Source organism: Hordeum vulgare, chromosome 2H (genome assembly GCF_904849725.1).
Source record: "Hordeum vulgare subsp. vulgare chromosome 2H, MorexV3_pseudomolecules_assembly, whole genome shotgun sequence".
Lineage (NCBI taxonomy): Eukaryota > Viridiplantae > Streptophyta > Magnoliopsida > Poales > Poaceae > Hordeum > Hordeum vulgare.
Window position 1 is genome coordinate 458,453,650 of NC_058519.1, and position 24,172 is coordinate 458,477,821.

General features: G+C 44.3%; 1 protein-coding gene across 1 annotated transcript; it reads right to left on the bottom strand.

Moving 5' to 3' along the window:
• Positions 1-61: 61 nt before the first annotated feature.
• On the bottom strand, positions 62-2,024 carry LOC123428167 (protein DETOXIFICATION 16-like). The gene is made up of 7 exons (XM_045112337.1): positions 1,913-2,024; positions 1,563-1,836; positions 1,392-1,478; positions 1,237-1,293; positions 915-1,153; positions 261-322; positions 62-76 (listed from the first exon to the last, which is right to left on the bottom strand). Exons 1-7 carry the CDS (start codon positions 2,022-2,024, stop codon positions 62-64), a joined length of 846 nt encoding a protein of 281 aa, XP_044968272.1.
• Positions 2,025-24,172: the final 22,148 nt, after the last annotated feature.

A 24,172-nucleotide genomic window follows, 5' to 3' on the forward strand; every position in this document is an offset into this window, starting at 1 on the left:
CTACAGGGCATGCTACATCCTTTGTAGCCAAATAAAGCCATAAATTATATGTATAATGTACCTATTCAGATGTAAACTGCAATTGCGTCAAGTAGGTTCAACTAGCTTAATAATTACGTGCTTAACCAGAATATTTAATTTGATCTTTCTTTTTCTGAAAGTATCCACTACCCTCGGGTGCACTACACACAAATTTCAAAGAACCTGAAAAACGAGTTCAAATCAACTCCAAAAAAATCTGAAAATTTGAGACATCACACCTTATCAAGTGTTCCACATTCTTGCAAAATTTCAGCTAAAATTAACATCCATGGAGCTCTCACTAAAAAAACAAAATCAATGCTCAAACAGTGCACAAAACTTTGAACATCGTTTTTTCTTTCAGTAAGAGCTCCTGGGATGCTAATTTTGGCTGAAATTTTGCAAGAAGCTCGAACACTTGATAAGGTTTGTTGTCTCATTTTTTTATTTAGTTTGATCACGTTTTTTTACTTTTTTGCAAACTGTGGTGTAGTACAACCAAGAGCAGAACATCTTTCTTTTTGTTTGCAAGCTTTGCATAGTCTAAATTTTCCCATTCGTATATTTCTTTGTGCAAAGATGAATGAAATTCCTAAAGTGAGTCAAGGAGATCGTAAAGAACTACAGGTCTCCAACAGGGCCTACTTATGTTCCACTATCAGAAACCTATCGAATATGTTGCTAAATTTCATATTTATGGTAACAAAACCTTTGTGCACACGACTATGTTCAACAAATGTAGAGGAGAAAAACACTGCCGTTTGTCACACTTTTTCATTCACGGCTTTGTTTTTCATGGGTTTCCCGTGGCAACGCACGGGCATTAAACTAGTACCTGGGTGTTGGGGAGAGCTATAACAGGTTCCAGATTGTTGTAAATATGTGGCTCGTACCTGAAAGGGAAGTGTCAATTCCATCTATGAAGGAAGAAACCCCGAGGACAGGTATCACCCTGGCAATATAAGTCACGACTTCCTCCTCAATGCTGTACATGTAACCCCAAGACTTGCGTAGCAAAATCATTGTGATGGAGATCACTGAGCCTGCAAACAGGGCCATGCATATGACAACTATGGTTGCCAGCCTCGCTACCTGAGGCCTACCGGCACCAAGTTCATTGGAAACGCGTGTGCTGCATTGCAAATGCAGGAAAAACTGAGACAACAATCAGCATATATACATCATTTAACATTATGTTTGTGAGTTTTACGGCACCTTATGGCTGCACAGAGACCGGACGGCACGGTGAACATGAGAGTGCCGGTGTTAAGACTGCAGAATTCAGCAACGCACAACTTAGAATAGAACAAAAGGGAAAAAATAAAAATTGGTGAACTGTGTATTGCAAAAGTTTGTCTTGATTTGATTACCATATCGACAATACAGAGGTTTCAAGCTTAGGATTGGGCAAAAGGCCAGACAGTAGCACAAGCAGTTCAAACGACCACCATTCCAAGCTGCAAATTTGAAAAACAAGAAATTTGTCATTTCAGAAATCAAACCATCATTGCTGAGGGGACTTGCTCACGATTTCTCCTCACCAAACCATCATTGCTGAGGGGACGGCGAGCTCCGCGAACTGGCGCAACTCCTTGAAGGCGAAGGCCTCCATGGAGAACCCAGTCCACGTCCTCCTGCAGGCACCGGACAGCCTCGTGTATAGGCACAGTATGGCCAGGTTCGTGGAGTAGGAGACGGCGCTGGCCAGCGCTGCGCCTTTGCTCCCTAGGCCCACCTTGTGCACCAGCACCCAGCACACCCAGTACCAGGTTTGAGAGCTATACCAGGGATCCGCCGAGTAGCGCCACAGGGGACCTGGAGGGGGATGCGGCAGGACCAAGGGTGCGGAAAAGGAGGGACGTCGCAGAGGTGAAGGCGCGGAGGGGGTTACCCGCGGCGTCGACGGAGGACATGCGCCGGCGGCGGCCGGGCCCCGTCTGGATCTCGCCGCCATGAGGGAGCTCTGCACCTAACCCTAGGTCGCCAGCCCCCCCTTGGGCCATGGGGACGAGCGGGAGAGGGACGGAGGGGGAGGAGAAGGGAAGGAGACTAACCAAGGGGCCGCGCGGGGAGGTACCCGACGCCGTCGAGGAGCGTGTCCGACGAGGCTCGCCGCCGGGAGGGAGAGCAGGAGAAGGGGAGGGATACGGGGGAGAGCGAGCTCGACTTGGTCGATACGGGCACAGGGGCCGCGCGGGGACTGGCATGGGGGATTTTAGCGGGGGTGATAGCAATGGCGCATCCCTAAGGGTGCGCCATTAGTAAAACAAATTAGCAGTGGCGCATCACCTACAAATGCGCCATTAGTAACCCTGGTTACTAATGGCGCACCCCCTGTGGTGCGCCATTAGTAGTTCTGTAAACAAAAAAAGTAGTGGCGCACCACCAACAGATGCGCCATTAGTAACACTGGTTACTAATAGCGCACTAGCTGTGGTGCGCCATTAGTAGTTTGCAAAAAAAACCAAAAAATTTATAGTAGTGGCGCACTACCAACAGATGCGCCATTAGTAACCCTGGTTACTAATGGCGCACCAGCTGCTGGTGCGCCATTAGTAGTTTTGCAAAAAAAAATATAGTAGTGGCGCACCGAATGTGTGGTGCGCCATTAGTGTCCATCACACTAATGGCACACCTCACATGGTGCGCCACTACTATATAGTAGTGGCGCACTACTTGTGTGGTGCGCCATTAGTATCTATATCATCTATAGCCCTTTTCCTAGTAGTGTCTGAAGACAAAATTGGGCAGCATAACGGTTGTAAATGCTCAAAACAATTTTGAGACAGCCCATAAAAATAGGATAGCGTAACCACTCAACTATCAAGTTCAATTCCATGGTCATCAAAACTTACTTTATTTTCCTTGAAATAAGAGAGACCCGAAGTAACTCTCGACTCATCATCCTATAATCTACCGATCAAAAACATGATCCTAAGAGAAAGATAAGTAACCTAGTCCTAAGGAATCCAACCTGTAACACATCGCATCTCTTTGCGGTCTCATGCACGGTTATCCCCACGGCTGCAGCCTTACCTTAGCCGGGACCGTTTGCGCCTTTTGACTCGCGTATGCAATTGTGTCACTAGCAATCCAATGTCAAAGAACCCGGATCGACATGTCTAGTCATAAGCTAAAGCGGCAGTTCCGTACAGGGACAGGCATACATGGCCCAACAAAGCAGGTGTCGGTCATCAACAAATGTAGACGAGTCGTAGCAAGCTACAAGGACTCCATTACATACGCATGACATTTCCCAAAGGGACACACACAGCAGCTAAGAAGGACACATGTCGGTCAACCAATGTGTCCGGAGCAGTAGCAAACTACCATGGCTCGATGGAATCACAAAGGGGCACTTCCCCGTAAGGAGTGCTACTAAGTCATACGACTAGGTGTTCGAACCCCATACATATCAAGTACAACACACGTACGCATGGCATACCGATATGTATAGATACATCGATGGCATCACAACATAACCATAAACATACAAACTTTATTTAGAAGGCTCGGAAGAGCCTCACACATAATATTACACACATAGGGGTCTCACGACCCATCATCATGATTCCTACACACAAGTCTTACAAGCCAACGGAAGAGTTAAAACTGTCTGAGTACAGGCAGATGGAAAGACAAAGGCACATGGCCTACCTATCTACAGACCCATCCTAGGGCCAGATCGTAGCTGGGATACGAGCTACTCGTCGTCGTTGATGTCTAGGAAGAACCCTCCATTAGGGTCATTAACAACCTCTGCAACAATTATTAAGCAAACGTGAGTATGAAAGTAGTCAGCAAAACTTTAGGAAATCTATCTACTCATGCAATTTATCAACATGGATTTGTGGGGTTTCATGCAGAAAGCGAGCATTTGACTCTTGGCTAGACAACTTGCATTTTTAAATAGTTTTGACAACTATGTTTCTCGCACACGAGTCCACTAACACCACAACAATACTCCATCATGGAATCATTCTGTCTCCCTACGGAAATGTCGTCCACAACACTCACGCTTATCTTGACAATTTTATGAGTAGCCATTATAGTTATCTATGAACAACATATGTTTCCAAGTAGTCCATATCCGCGGACGCGGCTATTCGAATAGATCATAACCCTGCAGGGGTGTACTTCTTCACACACGCTCTCACCACTTATCGCCGTGTGCACGTCATGCACCTCGGCAACCTTCAAGCGGAAGCCCAGCGAGGGAGTCGGCCACGACTGTTAACCACGCTAATACTTAGTCCAGGTCTATCGCCTATCTGAGGGTAACCCGCACGGAAGTCCGGCCGAGGTTTCCGCCACGGCCCCAAACGATGTGCGCAGGGTTCCCAAGCCCACCATCCGGGAGCCACTTGGTACACCGTGCCACTGCCTACCGCATCATAGCCCACCTCTAAGGTCAGCGCTACGCACGGCACCAGCATGACTATAAACACCAGAAACTACTTGCAACTCCTGGACTGAGTACTAAGCGATTAATAAGTCGAGAGGGTCAATTAAGTATCCCAACGTGTGGTAGTATCTATCTTGGATTACATACACAAAACTCAGTTCCTAAGGACGGTTCCAATGAAACAACCCGCCATGTACTCCTACATAGCCTTTCACCGGTACCTTTACCAAATCAAGTTCAACACACAACCTTTACTACTGAACACATTATCACTATTATGTTCATCGTCCAGATGACAGACCATACACAACTCTAAGCATAGCATGCATAGCAGGATAAGGCACATCATGGCTTAAGCATCTACCAGGTATGCTAGGTTGCAAGGTTCAGCTATTTACTGTGACAAGGACAGGTCATGCAAAAGAAGTGGGTTCAACTAACGTGGAAAAAGCATTTAAAGCATTTGATCCTAATGCAATAAATAAGAGCAGGAGCGAGAACATGGGATTTATCGGGATGATCAAAATGGTTGCTTGCCTTGTTGCTCGGCAGAAGGTTGATATCCGTCAGTCGGATAATCAGACGTATCCGGAGGAGCGAGGCCTACCGGAATAATCAACAATCAATCAGTATCAAACATATGCAACAAAATGATGCATGAAATGCAATTTAGCATGGTTTGAAATGACTGGCAGAACCCTGTTGGTGATCTTGATTTGAAATCATAATTCAAATATCATTTAAATTATAATTTATCACATTCTTTTAATTGATTTGACCTGATGATTTCTCATAACTTTGTTTTTCATGCATGAAAATAGCACCATTGGATTCCTTGAATTTTTCTGATCCAATTACATATATTATTTGTCAAATTTGGAGTTATATTCAATTTTCTATGAATTTCCAAAGTTTTGAACTTATTCCGGAATTATTTTTAAACAGAAAATGAGTTATTGCATCAGCTTGACATCAGCAGGTCCAACTGGCCATTGAAAGTCAAACCTGACCAGTGGGACCCACTGGTCAGTGTATCTAGTCAGTTTAAATTTAGATTTAACTTAATTAGTTAATTAACAGAGGGGGACCCACCTGTCACTGTCTGACTAAGTTAATTAAATAAGTTATTTTTATTTTTACTAAACTTAATTAGCCACGGGCTGGCCCCACGTTTCATAGGCTCAGGGGGTCAGATCCACCGGCGGCGAGGTCGATCTCGCCGGCGGTGAGCCTCCGACGACGAGCAGAACGGAGGAGGGGCTCGGAAATCCATCTCCGACGACCAAATGCACGGCGGAGGGCCCCAAACGAACCAGCGCACAGCCGCAATTTCATTTCTGCAAAGACCCAAGGCTAAGATGGCCAGAGATGACGCCAGCGATGAGCTTGGCGGCGGCCGAAGATCAGACTATGTCAGGATCGACGAAACCGAAGGCAAAACGAGCGGGGCTTAGCTCCTAGAGCACCTACGCGACGCATTGAAGCCATTGGTGGCCTCAGATGGACCAGCCGATCACCGGAGAGCTACCGGCGACAAGGTCCCGTGGCGGATCTCGTCGGGCTTCGGTGGAATCGGGGTCTAGAGGAAGGGATCGAGGGGGGAAACTTAGGGGAAAGGACCCTGAGCTCACGGGGAGTGCAGAGGCGTCGAGAGTGGGCGCGGGGATGGCCTGAGGAGGGAGAATGACGGCGACGAGCTCTGGTGACCCGAGGAAGAAGACGGTGGCTTCACAACGTTTCAGAGCTTCTCGGCGTCGCGCGACTAGCTGGAGAGCTTCAGGGGATCACGGCGAAGCTGTTGTGCGGCTCAGGAGAGAGGGAGAGGGGCAGGAGCGATGGCGAGCTCAAGCTCAAGCTTCGGTCATGGCGGCCGAGAGAGAGAGAAGAGAGCAGGGCGAATGGGGAGGGGATGAGCTTGGGGAGGCCTCGGGGAGCTTATCCCCGTTCGCGCTAGCGCGACGCGATGGCTAGGCAGGCACGCAGCTGCGTGGGCGCGCCGGGGAGCGCGGTGGCCACCTCCTGCTCCGACTCGCAGGAGGAAGACGACAGAGCTAAGGTGGACTAGGCTTCAGGTGAGCGTGAGGTAAGCTTTTTGCATTTATTTTCTTTTCTTTTTCTATTTTATTCTATCTGATATTGTTTCATTTATTTTTGGCTCCAAACTATTCCTAAAAATAGTTTGAAAAATACCAGAGTGTTAGTTGGAATATTTCCAACCACTCATAATGTTTTCAACATTTTTGGAAACTTTGAATTATTTGAAATCAAATATATAATTGATTTCAGTAGCTTTTAACTGAAATTTAAAATGCCAAAAGTGGTTTGAAAATAAGTTTCACCTCTGATATTTTGTTTTCAATATTTATCAGAAATGTTGGACTTTTATGAAGGCCATTTTGGGTTCATTGATTTTGGCAATAGTTGTATTTCTTTTGAATAAAGAGTGGCTAGGGTTTTGCTTTGGTTTTCTTGCTTTGCTTTTGGGTTTCTTTCCATTTCTTGAATGCAATGAAAGAAGACATGAGCACAAGATGTTAAACCCTAACAGGGAATCTAGGGATGTGACAGACATGAAACCAAAAAATCTTTGTATAACACTAAGTTACCTCAACGGGATATGCATTTCCCCAACAATAAGAATTTCATATATATTTTTGACGATAGGAAGACGAAATTTGAACCCTACAATAGTAATTGTCTCAATTTGTTTAACGGAGTTAATATTCTTCACTGAAATTTGTTTCCTCGAGAAGTATACCAGATGTTGGTTAACATTAACATTAAAAGTGACATTACTTTTGTTGCAATCAATAATAACCCATGCATTATTCAAAAATGATCTACCAAGGATAATCTAAATGCTCTCATCCTCGGGCATACCAAGAATAACAAAGTTTGTTAAGATAGTAACATTTGCAACTACAACACAACATCCTCACAAATACCAATGGGTATAGAGTCAATTTTTCAATAATTTGCAAAGATATTTTGGTATGTGTCAATTTATCCAAATCAAATCTTCGATATAAGGAGAAATTTATGACATTAACACCTTCTCCTAAATCACATAATGGAGTTTTGACATAATTTATTTTAATAGAGCAAGATATAGTAGGTAATCCTAGATCTCCTAACTTCTTAGGTACCCCCATTTAAAAGAATAATTCACAAGCATGGTGGAAATTTCAGTTTCATGTATCTTTCTTTTAATAGTTATAATATCTTTCATGTATTTAGTATAAGGAGGCGTTTCAAAAATATCCGTCAAACATGTTCGCAAAAAGACTGGTCTAAGCACTTCATTAAAGCGCTCAAATCTTCCCCATCCGTATTTTTTGGAGTTTTACTAGGAAAAAGGCATAGGTTTTTGAACCCATGGCTCTCTTCCCCTACCATGTTTTCTAGCAATGAAATATCTTTTATCATATCTTTTATTCTTAGGAGGTGGGTTATCAAGATCAACAAGAAGTTCTATTTATACTTCATTACTAGGTTCTTTACTATTGTCTGGTTAGGCATCGACATGAACATCATCATTACCATTATCATTATCACTAGGTGGATGTTCACTATGAGCTTGTGTCTTAGCATCAGAAATATAAACATCATTATGATTCTCAAAATATTTTTCTATCATGGGTTCACTAGAAGCATGCAGAGTTCTATCATGCTTATTTTTTCTTTTTCTTATTAGATGTACTAGGAGCATCAATATTAACCCACCAAAGAATATTTCTCAATTATTTTAGGGTGGTCTTCAAGATATAGAGTAACCTGGGTCATTCTACCTCCTCTAATCACAACTCTAACAACTTCCTGATTCACTTTATTTTTCATTTTGTGACATAGAGTGTAACAGCCCGAGACCGACGCTCCAGGAGATTCCCTTTTTATTTTGTTATCGTTGTGTGATTCATTTGGTTGTCGCATTCACCATCGCGTCATGCACATCATCACATTTCATCGGCACTCCATTATCGTCATTTTTTAAAACTTGCATCCGTTTGTAGTTATTGGTTCTCTCTGTTCTTGTATTTCACCGTTTTGTGACTAACCATACATGCACGCGCCCACGGCATCGCAAAAATATTATATTTTAAAGTATGTACAAAAAATTCTCAGGAAAGTTCAAAACTTGGCATGCGGTCTAAATATAATGTAGATAGAACGCCCGCCAAATTTCGTCGCATTCACATGTCGTTTGATACTCGAACCTTTAAATATATAGCAGAACTATAGTCGGATAAACCTCGGACGTTTTTAGTTTGTAAATAAACTTGTCATGTTTCATAAACCTCTCTCTCTTCTTAGCCCAAGCCATCTACACAGCCCACTAGATCCACCTAGGCCCCCCGTCTGTTCGTGGTCGTGGGATCGCGATCGGACGGACAAGATCCATCCCACCATTGTTCATTCCCTATATAAAGACAACCCATGGAGAGACCCCTCTCACTCCACTAGGGTTTCCCCTTGTCAAATTTGTAGCCACCCCTAAAACCCTACCTTCTAGCTCCACCTCCTTCCAATCCCGAAACCCTAGCCCCCTAGCCAAATGTGGCCCTCATATCTCATATCTCGGAGTCAAATTTCGTCCCTGCACACCCACCGGACAATGTCCGCCCTATTGGGGAACGTAGTAATAATTCAAAATTCTCCTACGTGTCACCAAGATCAATCTAGGAGATGCTAGAAACAAGAGAGAGGGAGTACATCTTCATACCGTTGAAGATCGCTAAGCGGAAGCGTTGCAAACAACACGGTTGATGGAGCGTCGATTCAAATTGGGGAAGATCCAATGCAAGGACCGAACGAACGGTGCCTCTGCGTTCAACACACGTACAACCCGGGGACGTCACCTCCTTCTTGATCCAGCAAGGGGGAAGGAGAAGTTGAAGGAGAGATCCGGCGGCACGACGGCGTGGTGGCGGTGGAGCTCGTGGTTCTCCCGCAGAGCTTCGCTAAGCTCAAGGAAGGAGGAAGAGGTGTAGGAGGGGGAGGGCTGCGCCAAGGGCAATGGTTTCAGGTGTGTCGCAGCCCTCTCACCCCTCATCTATTTATAGGTTGGAGGGGAGAGGGGTTCGTCCACCCTAGACGCCCTAGGAGGGGGCGGCCGCGGCCAAGGGGGAGGCTTGCCTCCCAAGTTGGTGGGAGGAGCCTCCCACGCCCTAGGGTTCCCAGCCCTAGGAACCTTGGGCCCTTGGGGAGGGTGCACCAGCCCACCAAGAGGCTGGTTCCCACCCACTTTCAGCACATGTGGTCCTCCGGGTGGACCCCTTGTACCCTTTCGATGGTCCCCGTACAATACCGATAAACCCCGAAACCTTTTCGGTGACTGAAATTGGACTTCCCATATATAAATCTTCACCTCCGAACTATTTCGGAACTCCTCGTGACATCCGGGATCTCATCCGGGACTCCTAACAACTTTCGGTAACCACATACAATTCCCATTACAACTCTAGCGTCACCGAACCTTAAATGTGTAGACCTTACAAGTTCGGGAACCATGCAGACATGACGGAGACACCTCTCCAGCCACTAACCAATAGCGGGATATGGATACCCATATTGGCTCCCACGTGTTCCACGATGATCTCATCGGATGAACCACAATATCGGGGATCCGATTAATCCCGTATACAATTCCGTTTGTCCATCGGTATGTTACCTGCCTGAGATTCGGTCATCGGTATCCCCATACCTTGTTCAATCTCGTTACCGGCAAGTCTCTTTAGTCGTTCTGTAACACAGGATCCCGTGACTAACTCCTTAGTCACATTGAGCTCATTATGATGATGTACTACCGAGTGGGCCCAGAGATACCTCTCTGTCACACGGAGTGACAAATCACAGTCTCGATGAGATCCTTAGTCGTTTCGTACCAACCCAACACACACTTTCGGAGATACCTGTAGTGCACCCATATAGTCACTCAGTTACGCCGTGACGTTTGATACACCCAAAGCATTCCTACGGTATCCAGGAGTTGCACAATCTCATGGTCTAAGGAAATGATACTTGACATTAGAAAAGCTCTAGCAGACGAACTACACGATCTTGTGCTATGCTTAGAATTTGGTCTTGTCCATCACATCATTCTCGTAATGATGTGATCCCGTTATCAACGACATCCAATCTGCATGGTCTGGAAACTATGAACATCTATTGATCAACGAGCTAGTCAACTAGAGGCTCACTAGGGAGATGGTGTGGTCTATGTATTCACACATGTATTACGGTTTCCGGTTAATACAATTATAGCATGAACAATAGACAATTACCATGAACAAGGAAATATAATAATAACCATTTTATTATTGCCTCTAGGGCATATTTCCAACAGTCTCCCACTTGCACTAGAGAAAATAATATAGTTACATTGTGATGAATCGAACACCTATAGATTTCTGGTGTTGATCATGTTTCGCTCGTGGAAGAGGTTTAGTCAATGGATCTGCGACATTCAGATCCATATGTACTTTACAAATATCTATATCTCCATCCTGAATGTAACCACAAATGGAGTTGAAGCGGCGCTTGATGTGCTTGGTCTTGTTGTGAAACCTAGTCTCCTTGGCAATGGCAATAGCTCCAGTGTTGTCACAGAAGAGAGTCATCAGGCCCTACACATTGGGAATCACTCCTAGGTTGGTGATGAACTCCTTCATCCAGACTCCTTCATGCGCTGCTTCCGAAGCAGCTATGTACTCCGCTTCACATGTAGATGTCGCCATGACGCTTTGCTTGCAAATGCATCATCTGACTGCCCCACCATTCAAAATATACACGTATTCGGTTTGTGTCTTGGAGTCATCCGGATTGTGTCGAAGCTAGAATCGACGTAACCCTTTACGACGAGCTCTTCGGCACCTCCATAAACGAGAAACATATCTTTAGTCCTTTTTAGGTACTTAAGGATATTCTTAACCGTTGTCCAGTGATCCATTCCTGGATCACTTTGGTATCTCCCCACCAAACTTATGGCAAGGTTCACATCAGGCCTCCTACACAGCATGGCATACATAATAGAGCCTATGGCTGAAGCAAAGGGGATGATACTCGTCTTTTCTCTATCTTCTGTCGTGGTCGGGCATTGAGTTGTGCGCAATTTCACACCTTGAAATACAGGCAAGAACCCCTTCTTGGACTTATCCATATTGAACTTCTTCAATATCTTGTCAAGGTATGTGCTTTGTGAAAGACCAATTAGGTGTCTTGATCTATCTCTATAGATCTTGATGCATAATATGTAAGCAGCTTCTCCATGGTCCTTCGTTGAAAAACACTTATTCAAGTAGGCCTTTATGCTTTCCAAAAGTTATATATCATTTCCCATCAACAATATGCCATCCACATATAAAATGAGAAATGCTACAGAGCTCCCACTCACTTTCTTGTAAATACAGGCTTCTCCATAAGTCTGTACAAACCCAAACACTTTAATCACCTCATCAAAGCGAATGTTCCAACTCCGAGATGCTTGCACGAGCCCATAGATGGAGCGCTGGAGCAAGCATACCTTGTCAGCATTCTTAGGATCGACAAAACCTTCCGGTTGCATCATATACAATTCTTCCTTAAGAAAGCCATTAAGGAATGTAGTTTTGACGTCCATTTGCCAGATCTCATAATCATAAAATGCGGCAACTGCTAACATGATTTGGACAGACTTCACCATCGCTACGGGTGAGAAAGTCTCATTGTAGTCAACTCCTTGAACTTGTCGATAACCCTTAGGAACAAGCCGAGCCTTATAGACGGTCACATTACCATCCGCATCAATCTTCTTCTTAAAGATCCATTTATTTTATATGGCTTGTTGATCATCGGGTAAGTCCACCAAAGTCTATACTTTGTTCTCATACATGAATCCCATCTCGGATTTCATGGCTTCAATCCATTTGTTGGAATCCGGGCCCGCCATGGCTTCTTCATAGTTCGAAGGTTCACCGTTGTCTAACAACATTATTTTCAGGAGGGTTGCCATACCACTCTGGTGCGGAACGTGTCCTCGTGGACCTACGAACTTTAGTAATAACTTGATCCGAAGTTTCATGATCGTCATCGTTAACTTCCTCTCTAGTCGGTGCACACACCACAGAAACATTTTCCTGCGCTTCGCTACTCACCGGTTCGAGAGGGGGTACAATTACCTCATCAAATTCTAATTTCCTCCCACTTACTTCTTTCGACAGAAACTCTTTCTCTAAAAAGGATCCATTCTTGGCAACAAAGATCTTGCCTTCGGATCTAAGATAGAAGGTATACCCAATAGTTTCCTTAGGGTATCCTATGAAGATGCACTTTTCGGATTAGGGGTTTGAGCATTTCAGGTTGAAGTTTCTTGACATAAGCATCGTATGCCCAAACTTTTAGAAATGATACCTTAGGTTTCTTCCCAAACCATAATTCATATGGTGTCGTCTCAACGGATTTAGACGGTGCCCTATTAACAAAGTGAATGCGGCAGTCTCCAATGCATATCCCAAAAATGATAGCGGTAAATCAGTAAGAGACATCATAGAACGCACCATATCCAATAGAGCGCGATTACAACGTTTGGACACACCATTACGCTGTGGTATGCTAGGTGGCGTGAGTTGTGAAACAATTCCACATTTCCTTAAGTGTGTGCCAAACTCGTGACTCAAATACCCCCTCCACGATCAGATCGTAAGAACTTTATTGTCTTGTCACGTTGATTCTCTACCTCACTCTGAAATTCCTTGAACTTTTCAAAGGTCTCAGACTTGTGTTTCATTAAGTAGACCTACCCATATCTTCTTAAGTCATTAGTGAGGGTGAGAACATAACGATAGCCACCGCGAGCCTCAACACTCATTGGACCGCATACATCGGTATGTATTATTTCCAACAAGTTTTTTGTTCGCTCCATTGTTCGGGAGAACGGAGTCATAGTCATCTTGCCCATGAGGCATGGTTCGCACGTGTCAAATGATTCATAATCAAGAGACTCCAAAAGTCCATCTGGATGGAGTTTCTTCATGTGTTTGACACCAATATGACCAAGGCGGCAGTGCCACAAGTATGTGGGACTATCATTATCAACCTTACATCCTTTGGTACTCACGCAAGGGGGAGAAGAAGTTGAGGGAGAGCTCCAGCAGCACGACGTCGTGGTGGCAGTCGAGCTCGTGGTTCTCCGGTAGAGCTTCGCTAAGCTCAACGGAGGAGGAGGAGTCGTATGAGGGGGAGGGCTGCGCCAGGGGCAAGGGTTTCAGGTGTGTCGCAGCCCTCTCACCCCTCATCTATTTATAGGGGGAAGGAGACAGGGGGGCGGCCACCCTAGATGCCCTAGGAAGGGGCGGCGGTGGCCAAGGGGGAGGCTTGCCTACCAAGTTGGTGGGAGGAGCCTCCCACGCCCTAGGGTTCCCAGCCTTAGACGCCTTGGGCCCTTGGGGAGGGCGCACCAGCCCACCAGGAGGCTGGTTCCCACCCACTTTCACCCCACGTGGTCCTTCGGGGCACGTGGCCCCTCCCGGTGGACCCTCGATACCTTTTCGATGGTCCCGGTACAATACAGATAAACCCCGAAACCTTTCCGGTGACTGAAACTTGACTTCCCATATAAAAATATTCACCTCCGAACTATTCCGGAACTCCTCGTGACGTCCGAGATCTCATCCGGGACTCCGAATAACTTTTGGTGACCACATACAATTCCCATTACAACTCTAGCATCACCAAACCTTAAATGTGTAGACCCTACGGGTTCGGGAACCATGCAGACCTGACCGAGACACCTCTCCGGCCAATAACCAATAGCGGGATCTGGATACCCATATTAGCTCCCACATGTTCCAGGATGATCTCATCGAATGAACCACGATGTCGGGGATTCGATTAATCCCGTATACAATTCCTTTGTCCATTGGTATGTTACCTGCCCGAGATTCGATCATCGGTATCCCCATACCTTGTTCAATGTCGTTACCGGCAAGTCTCTTTTCTCGTTCCATAACAAGTGATCCCGTGACTAACTCCTTAGTCACATTGTGCTCATTATGATGATGTATTATCGAGTGGGCCCAGAGATACCTCTCCGTCACACGGAGTGACAAATCCTAGTCTCGATTCGTACCAACCCAACACACACTTTCGGAGATACCTGTAGTGCACCTTTATAGTCACACAGTTACGTTGTGATGTTTGATACACCCAAAGCATTCCTACGGTATCCGGGATTTGCACAATCTCATGGTCTAAGGAAATGATACTTGACATTAGAAAAGCTCTAGCAGACGAACTACATGATCATGTGCTACGCTTAGGATTGGGTCTTGTCCATCACATCATTCTCCTAATGATGTGATCCCGTTATCAACGACATCTAATATTCATAGTCAGGAAACCATGACCATCTATTGATCAACGAGCTAGTCAACTAGAGTCTCATTAGGGACATGGTGTGGTCTATGTATTCACACATGTATTACGGTTTCCGGTTAATACAGTTATAGCATGAACAATAGAAAATTATCATGAAAAAGGAAATATGATAATAACCATTTTATTATTGCCTCTAGGGCATATTTCCAACACGCCCGACCACACGAGCCCAAGCTGTCATCACTGGACGCATCAAAGCAACCACCGCTAAGCCGCTATGAATGAGCCACCCGAGTCGTGTCTCCCGCAGGTGACCGCAACCTCCATGCCTCCCTAGCCCCACGGCCACTCACCCCCTCGCACGTGCCTCGTTCCGCCCTACCGCGCGCCGCCACTGGCCGCCAATTCACAAAGCCACCACACAGCTTGCCCGCGCTGATGTGGACCATCTCCGGCCCGAATTCAGAAGGATTGGGTCGAGACACGCCATGCACTACCCCTCCATCCACCGCGTCCTCGCGAGCCGCCCACCCTGCTCGCCGGAAGTTGTACTACTGCCACAAGTGACCTGCTCCCCGATTGGGTTCGAGGCGGAGAGCACTCGCTCGCTGCATGCCTCACCCGCGTTGGCCCCGACCTCGTGTGGGCCTCGCCCCGGCCCAGTGTGCCTCGCTGGCCCAGCCTCCTCTCCAGATCTGGCCCAAGGCCCACTCGTGAGAACCCGTTAAGACTCGGTTGTTTGTGAGTTTAACCGATTTGCGAATGTGCATATTTGGGCTACAGAGTGAATGTTCGCTATATATGCTATCCGACGAGCACGGTAAAAATGAGGAAGTCTGGAAAAGTTTGTTTTATCACCATGATTGCATTTTGTTGTTCTTATGGTGTTCAAACCGTGCATCTGATGGCAATGTAATATGTATGAAAATTGATCTACATTTCGTGCTCTACTGCATGGTGGAATTTGCATGCGTATAGGGTTTCATCTAAGTGCTCAAAACTGTGTGGCAAAAGTGCATTGCATCATAATCAACGAAAACTGTTAAAACTTGCAAACTTTCGTGGATGATTGCATCTAATCCGTAGGTCTTTTGCATGTGATTCCTTCATGGAATTTGTTCTCTGTGATGCCTACTTTAATGCCATGTCTATGGTTGCCATGTAAATCTTCTCTATCATATCAATATGTTTCTCTAAAGGTGCTATGATGCTAAAACTGCTAATTTGTTAACGTTAAGTTCCATTTTGTGAAGCTCGAATTAAGCAAACCATGCCTCTTTTGAATGTGCGCCAATGGAGTGATTTGTAGTATTCCATGTCTAATTGTTGTTAGTAGGTTTATCATGCCATGTTTTTCATGTTTAGCTATAGTTTTGATCATGTGAACTTGCCATAAAATGTTCCTGTTTTGAGGGTCCAAAATAATTCTAAGTAAGGAATGTGCTATAATTTTTTGTTGTGTTTCAATGTGAATCTCCATTAATCTATAGCCCCTTTGGGGTTGGTCCAATGGAGTGAATTGTAAAGCAACATCTTATGTTAATTTGCGCCATTAGTTTTCAAGTATAGGTTTTGCATCCTAGTAAATTTTGTTGTCAAACATGTCAATTTGATAAAATTGTTGTTCCTTGCACCATGCTAATTTTTCTAAGTCTAAGAAACTCCTTAGTTCAGATTAACATGTTGATCACGAGTTGATGGATATAGTTCTCGCCCCTCATTGGTTACCCCAAGTGGAATGTGGAGATGTAGTCAGCAGCAGATTTCCCTTACACGGGGACTGTAAGGTTTGTCGAACCAGGAGGACTCTAAGGATCAACAAGTAGGTGTCCACAGCTCTGGCGCTAGCAGAAGTCGTGGACCTGCCCACATAACAAATAACTTTTCTCCCAACGAGTATAGAGAGGTTGTCAATCTCTCCCGCCTTGTAGTTTGCAAAGGATCAAAACACAAGCGGGAATAGTGATAGTGATTGCAACGGAAAAGTAAATGAAAGCAGTAAATGGTGAAGGTGTAAACAATGGTGGTAATGTGGACCTGATTCACATGATGTTCACTAGTGATGTCTCTCTCCCAAAAGATGATAATCAACTATGCATGGGTAAAAAAATTACAGCTGGGCAATTGACAGAATTATGAACGCACCAAAATGCTAATTATGCTACTTGAACGTTAGAGGCACAATAGTAATGGGCGGTACGCCAAGACAAGTAGATCGTTTATCCATCAGCATCTACTTAGTAATCATCCACCTTGAGATATCTATCCAGAACATCTCGCTGGTATTAAGTTGCGAGCCCCACCCAAAGTATAAACTCAAAGCAACGGACAACTGCATTAACGAACTTTGCGCAAGGTAAACAATACTTGCAACCGCAGTCACAAGAACCGTTGTTTTCTCCCTCGTGGCAAGAGCACATCCCCTAGTATGATGTTTCTATCACTCAAGCTAGACATCAGGGGGCATGAACCCACAATCATGCATTACGCTCTGTCTTGGAGTTACAATCTACTACTCGGCCAAAGAAATAAAAAGCAACTGAGAACATGCATGAATCACTAAAGAACATAATATAAAAGTATAATCAAATATATAACTCATCACAATCTGAACAAAATCTCATAATCCATCGGATCCCAGCAAACCGAGCATAGCAATAGCAGTAAAATTACATAGATGCCTTGATCATGTTGGGCAACTCACAAGGGCTAATCATTGAAGCACAAGATTGGAGAGAAGACGTCACATAGCTACTGGTCATGGACTCATGGTCCAAGGAGGACTACTCATGCACGTCCGAGTGTTGGGGAACGTCGCATGGGAAACAAAAAATTTCCTACGCGCACGAAGACCTATCATGGTGATGTCCATCTACGAGAGGGGATGTGTGATCTATGTACCCTTGTAGACCGTACAACAGAAGCGTTAGTGAACGCGGTTGATGTAGTGGAACGTCCTCACGTCCCTTGATCCGCCCCGCGAACCGTCCCGCGATCAGTCCCACGATCTAGTGCCGAACGGACGGCACCTCCGCGTTCAGCACACGTACAGCTCGACGATGATCTCGGCCTTCTTGATCCAGCAAGAGAGACGGAGAGTTAGATGAGTTCTCCGGCAGCGTGATGGCGCTCCGGAGGTTGGTGGTGATCTTATCTCAGCAGGGCTCCGCCCGAGCTCCGCAGAAACGCGATCTAGAGGAAAAACCGTGGAGGTATGTGGTCGGGCTGTCGTGGAAAAGTCGTCTCAAATCAGCCCTAAAACCTCCGTATATATAGGGGGAAGAGGGGGAGCCTTGCCTTGGGGTCCAAGGACCCTCAAGGGCTTCGGCCGAGCCAAGGGGGGCAACCCTCCCCTTCCAAACCGACTCCAACTAGGTTTGGAAGGAGGAGTCCTTCCCGCTTTTCCCACCTCCTCTTTTTTTCTCTTTGATTTTCTTCCTATGGCGCATAGGGCCTTCTTGGGCTGTCCCAACAGCCCACTAAGGGCCGGTGTGCCACCCCCAAGGCCTATGGGCTTCCCCGGGGTGGGTTGCCCCCCCCCCCCCCGGTGAACTCCCGGAACCCATTCGTCATTCCCGGTACATTCCCGGTAACTCCGAAAACCTTCCGGTAATCAACTGAGGTCATCCTATATATCAACCTTCGTTTCCGGACCATTCCGGAAACCCTCGTGACGTCCGTGATCTCATCCGGGACTCCGAACAACATTCGGTAACCAACCATATAACTCAAATACGCATAAAACAACGTCGAACCTTAAGAGTGCAGACCCTGCGGGTTCGAGAACTATGTAGACATGACCCGAGAGACTCCTCGGTCAATATCCAACAGCGGGACCTGGATGCCCATATTGGATCCTACATATTCTACAAAGATGTTATCGTTTGAACCTCAGTGCCAAGGATTCATATAATCCCGTATGTCATTCCCTTTGTCCTTCGGTATGTTACTTGCCCGAGATTCGATCGTCAGTATCCGCATACCTATTTCAATCTCGTTTACCGGCAAGTCTCTTTACTCGTTCCGTAATACAAGATCCCGCAACTTACACTAAGTCACATTGCTTGCAAGGCTTGTGTGTTATGTTGTATTACCGAGTGGGCCCCGAGATACCTCTCCGTCACACGGAGTGACAAATCCCAGTCTCGATCCATACTAACTCAACGAACACCTTCGGAGATACCTGTAGAGCATCTTTATAGTCACCCAATTACGTTGCGACGTTTGATACACACAAAGTATTCCTCCGGTGTCAGTGAGTTATATGATCTCATGGTCATAGGAACAAATACTTGACACGCAGAAAAACAGTAGCAACAAAATGACACGATCAACATGCTACGTCTATTAGTTTGGGTCTAGTCCATCACGTGATTCTCCTAATGACGTGATCCAGTTATCAAGCAACAACACCTTGTTCATAATCAGAAGACACTGACTATCTTTGATCAACTGGCTAGCCAACTAGAGGCTTGCTAGGGACAGTGTTTTGTCTATGTATCCACACATGTATATAGGCCTTCATTCATTACAATTATAGCATGGATAATAAACGATTATCTTGATACAGGAATTATAATAATAACTATATTTATTATTGCCTCTAGGGCATAATTCCAACACCGAGAAGCGTCCATGGCGGTGGAGAAGCTCCCGGAGGTCAATCCTCCCTCCGGCAGGGTGCCGGGAAGAGGTCTCGTGACGCTCCCGATCTCGGAAGCGCTGCGGCGGCGGAACGATGGAGAAATTTGCGATCTGGATATGATGGAAGGGTTTCCGATCGGAGGGTAAATATAGGCCAATGGAGGGCGTCAGAGGAGGTGGGGCCCACCCAGGCGACCTGTGGGCGTGGCCAGGGTCAGGCCGCGCAGGGAGACCACCTGGGCAGCCCCTGGCTCCCCTTTGGCCCATCTTTGGTGCTCCGGAAGCTTCCCTCATGCTGATTTTTATATTATTTTTCTCAGGATTTTTGGGGCTCTGGAATTTTGGGTAGAAGTCCGTGCGAAAAAAATACTTCAGCAGACAGAAACTGGCACTGGGTGCATTGAGTTAGTAGGTTAGTCCAAATATGTGTGAAAAGATATGAAAGTGTAGCAGAACATATAACAATGTCACCCAAAAGATCATGGAACAAGCAGAAATTATAGATACGGTTGGGATGTATCAACATCCCCAAGCTTAATTCCTGCTCGTCCTCGAGTAGGTAAATGATAACACAAATAACTTCCGTGGTGACATGCTAACACACATATAAGAATTTCAAAGTAAAGCAAGTAAGATATGCAATTCAAGTCAAGACAATAACAAGCAAGAGTCTATATTTAGTATTGAAATTAGCAAAGTGAGAACATAAAGGTGCAAGAGCTCTTGCTGTCCGTGACTCGAATGTCTCCAAATGGTGTTTGCGTGCAAGAAGTGGGAGATGGGTTTAGAGCATAAAAATATATATATTAATTGAGAACTCGATCTACTAAACTTGACACTTGGTCTCCTTCGGAATCTTATTTTGACTCATCCCCAGACCACTAGTCACGCACAAGTCAAAATGATCCTCTCCCTTTCGACTTTGAGCACTCATGCAATGGAGGAGAGTGAGCAAGATATGTTGGCACTTAGGATGGCAAAGAGAATAATGATGGGGAAGGAAGACAAAAAGGTGTGAAAGGCTCACATCAATGAGGACAACCATAGGCGAGATAAAGCCAAATGATAGATATGATGTGAGGAGTAGGGATTGCCATGCAACGGATGCACATATGAACTAAGGTAAGCTCTCCAATGGAACTAGTGGGGGTTCATCCAACTTGCTTGCTCATGAAGACCTAGAGCTCATTTGAGGAGGCTCATCATTGGAATATACAAGCCAAGTTCTATAGTGTAAGGGTCCCCACATAGTTATGCATGAATGATAATCTCTATGGAGTACAAATATAACAATGGAGTATGAGTGTGGATCTTTCAAAAGTAATAGTAGTGTTGCCCCCTTCTCTCTTTTTATTTATTTTTTTTGTGTGTGGCCTCCTTAGCTCTTTCTATTTATCTCTCATTTTTCCTCTTTGGGATCTTTTCATTTGTCCTCTTTTGGGATCTTTTAATTTATCCTCTTTGGGATATTTTCCTCACTTAAGGGCAACACTCTATGTTTTACAAGAATAAAAAGAAGATCGTCACACTTTATAAGAAGTACTCACATAAAGACAAATGACAACTATCATGATGTATGTAACTGTATGCCTCTGCGAGTGTAGCAGGATATGCAATGATGCTAGTGCGTCATGTACCAATAATAAGGGCAAGGCCCAACTAGCATGCGGCTCCTTGATCAAGCAAAAGCATGTATGACATGAAGATCAAGTCATGAGATGGTGGATGTTGCATGGCAATTTATCTCGGAAAGGCTATGGAAATGCCTTAATAGGTAGGTATGGTGGCTGTTTTGAGGAAAGATATAATGAGGCTTATGATGACAGAGCGTATCATGCCAAGGGTTTGGATGCACCGGCGAAGTTTGCACCAACTTTCAAGATGAGAAAGGGAAATGCACGGTACCGAAGAGTCTAGCAAAATATGGATGGTGGAAATGCCAACAACCGAATACTCGCATTAGTCCGAAGAACTCATACACTTATTATCTGAACTCTCTATCTAGTTAGGAAATTCACAATGAGACAAGTACCCCGAGGAGGAGTGTTTGGGGGTTTGGTTATCCTTGCGCATCCTCGACCCATGGTAACGTGAGGGTACTCTATATATTCCAACCCATCCAGAGGTTAGCGATCAATTTAGTAGCTAGAGTTCTCAACTAATTTTTCTAGTTTTCAAAAAATACACGGATTACCCAAAATACGACACCTATCACTAATAGTCTCAATCTCTTGGCACCAATAGTCCAAAGATTACTCAAATCAATACCTCAAAACTATTGCAAGTTACTACTATACTTGAATAGCAACCTCAATTACCTACTCATGCAAGACACACAACTCGGTGCAACAAGCCAACTCTCTAAACAAGATAAGCATGATAACTCAAGTGAGTTCCAAAAGCAACCTAAATAATAGCTCTTAAAAAGATAAAGCATGAAAACTAAGAGCTAAGCATGGCAGTAGCTATGAAAAGATAAAGAACACACAAAAAGATAAGCATGAAAACCTATGTTGTGTTCTAGGGTGGAGTGGAGCGTGTTTATCTCAAAAACAAGGAAGTCTAGGTTCCAACTTTTTATGAACAGCAATCAAAACTAAAACAAACTAAAAAGTAAAGAGCGGGATGCTCCAAGCATAACACATAACTTATGAAGTGATAAAAATATAGCATGGAGATGGATGAACTGATGATTGTTGATGGAGAAGGGGATGCACGGGGGCATCCCCAAGCTTAGACGCTTGAGTCTCCTTGAATATTTCTTGGGGTGCATTAGGGCATCCCAAAGCTTGAGCACTTGACACTCCTGGATCTTCTTTCATCATCTTCCATCGCAAAGTTGAAAACTCCCTTCATACGAAACTCATCATAAGCTGATTAGAGTGGTTAGTGCCCATAATAAAATAATTTATTCCCTACTGGAAATAAATATTTTCATGAAAAGCTAATGTTTCTCATGATTGTCAAAAGATTTTTGCAAAGGAAAAGCAAGCTTAAGATTTGCAGAACGATGAAAACGCAAAACTTGGCAGAATCTGTGAAAAACAGAACAGCACGTAGTAAATAATTTTTTCGGGGGACTTATGCAACTCAAATAAAAAAACCTCAGAACTGATGCCAGAAATAAAATTATATATAGCATGCTATAAAAAAACTTCAGATCAAAAAGATGATCTGCTGATTTTTGGCGAATTTTTCCGTCACGCACACAGAATCTGTTTCTGGACCATGTCACAACTTTTGAACTTTCTTGCAATCGGAGGCTAAAACTTGGCACAAAGCTTGATAATAAAGATACAATGATGTTTCTACAGTAGTAACAAGCATCAAGACCACTAAAACTGAAAGTAAAAACAAATTGGGTTGCCTTCCAACAAGCGCTTTCTTTTATGCCTTTGAGCTAGGCATGATGCAAAAATATCAAGTATTATCAACTCCATAAGAATAGCTTACCCGAATAACAGACTCATAAGGTAACTTAATCTTCTTTCAAGGGAAGTGTTCCATTCCCTTTTTGAGGGGAAATTGGAATCTAATGGTCCCTTCTTTCATGTAAATGATAGCACCAACAGTGCGGAGAAAAGGACGTCCCAAAATAACTGGACATGAGGGATGACAGTCAGTGTCCATAATAAGAAAATCAATGGTCACATAATTATCATTGACAACAATAAGAACATAACCAGTTCTCCCTAAAGGTTTCTTTATGGAAGAATCAACAAGACAAACACCAAAGGAATATTGATCGTAAGGTTTCAAATCAAGCATATCATACATTCTTTTTGGCATAACGGAGGCACTAGCTCCAACGTCACATAAAGCAAAGCAAGATATATTATTCAATTTAATATTGACCATAGGATCCCAACCATCTTCTAGTTTCCTATAAATAGAAGTCTCTAGCTTGAGCCTATCCTCCCTATCTTTTATAAGAGCATTGGTAATATGCTCGGTGAAGGCAATATTGAGTTTACTAGTGTGGGGGTCTTTAGCCATTCTTTGCAAAGAAGTGATAACTTCGGAGAGACTACAATTATTAAAATCAAGATTACTACCATTAATTAAAGTGGTAGTGATGTCATCTAAGCTAATTATTTTGGTAGCCTCTAAGTTCAAAGGACCTTCTTGTCCTATAGTTGAGGTATTAGCATAACCATTAATTGGTCCATTGGGACTAGGGGTCTGATGGGTGCTAAAAGTTTTGAGATCCTCAACAACTTGTATAGTAGCAAGGGTAGTGTGTGTAGGAAGGCTCTTAATCCTATCTTCCTCTTCTTGAGATACAACCACTTCGGGCTTGGCCGCCATTTGATTTATGGAAGTGGCCTGGGTGTGAGACATATTGGAAACTTGAGTCTCCGTGGTGGTGAGTCTAGCTTGGAGATTGGAAATCTCACTATTCAGGCTCTCAAGTTGTCTTTCAATGTTTTGCAAAATAGAAGAATGCTCATCTAATTGTCTAGAGAAGGCCTTGTTTTGTTCATATTGGGTGTCCATATAATTCTTTGTAGCCTTCTCTATCTCTAAAAGTTTTTCATAACTAGGCATTCTTCTATCATTAGGAATGTAACTATAGGTGCTGCTATTCCCATAGTTGTTGGATGGGAACGGTCTAGGATTGCTACCAAAAATACTCCTATAAGCATTATTATTAAAGTTGTTCCTAGAAATAAAATTAACATCAACTTGCTCTCTTTTTTGAGCAACCAAAGAATTTAAAGGAACATCATGAGGATCAATAGGAGCTTTCTT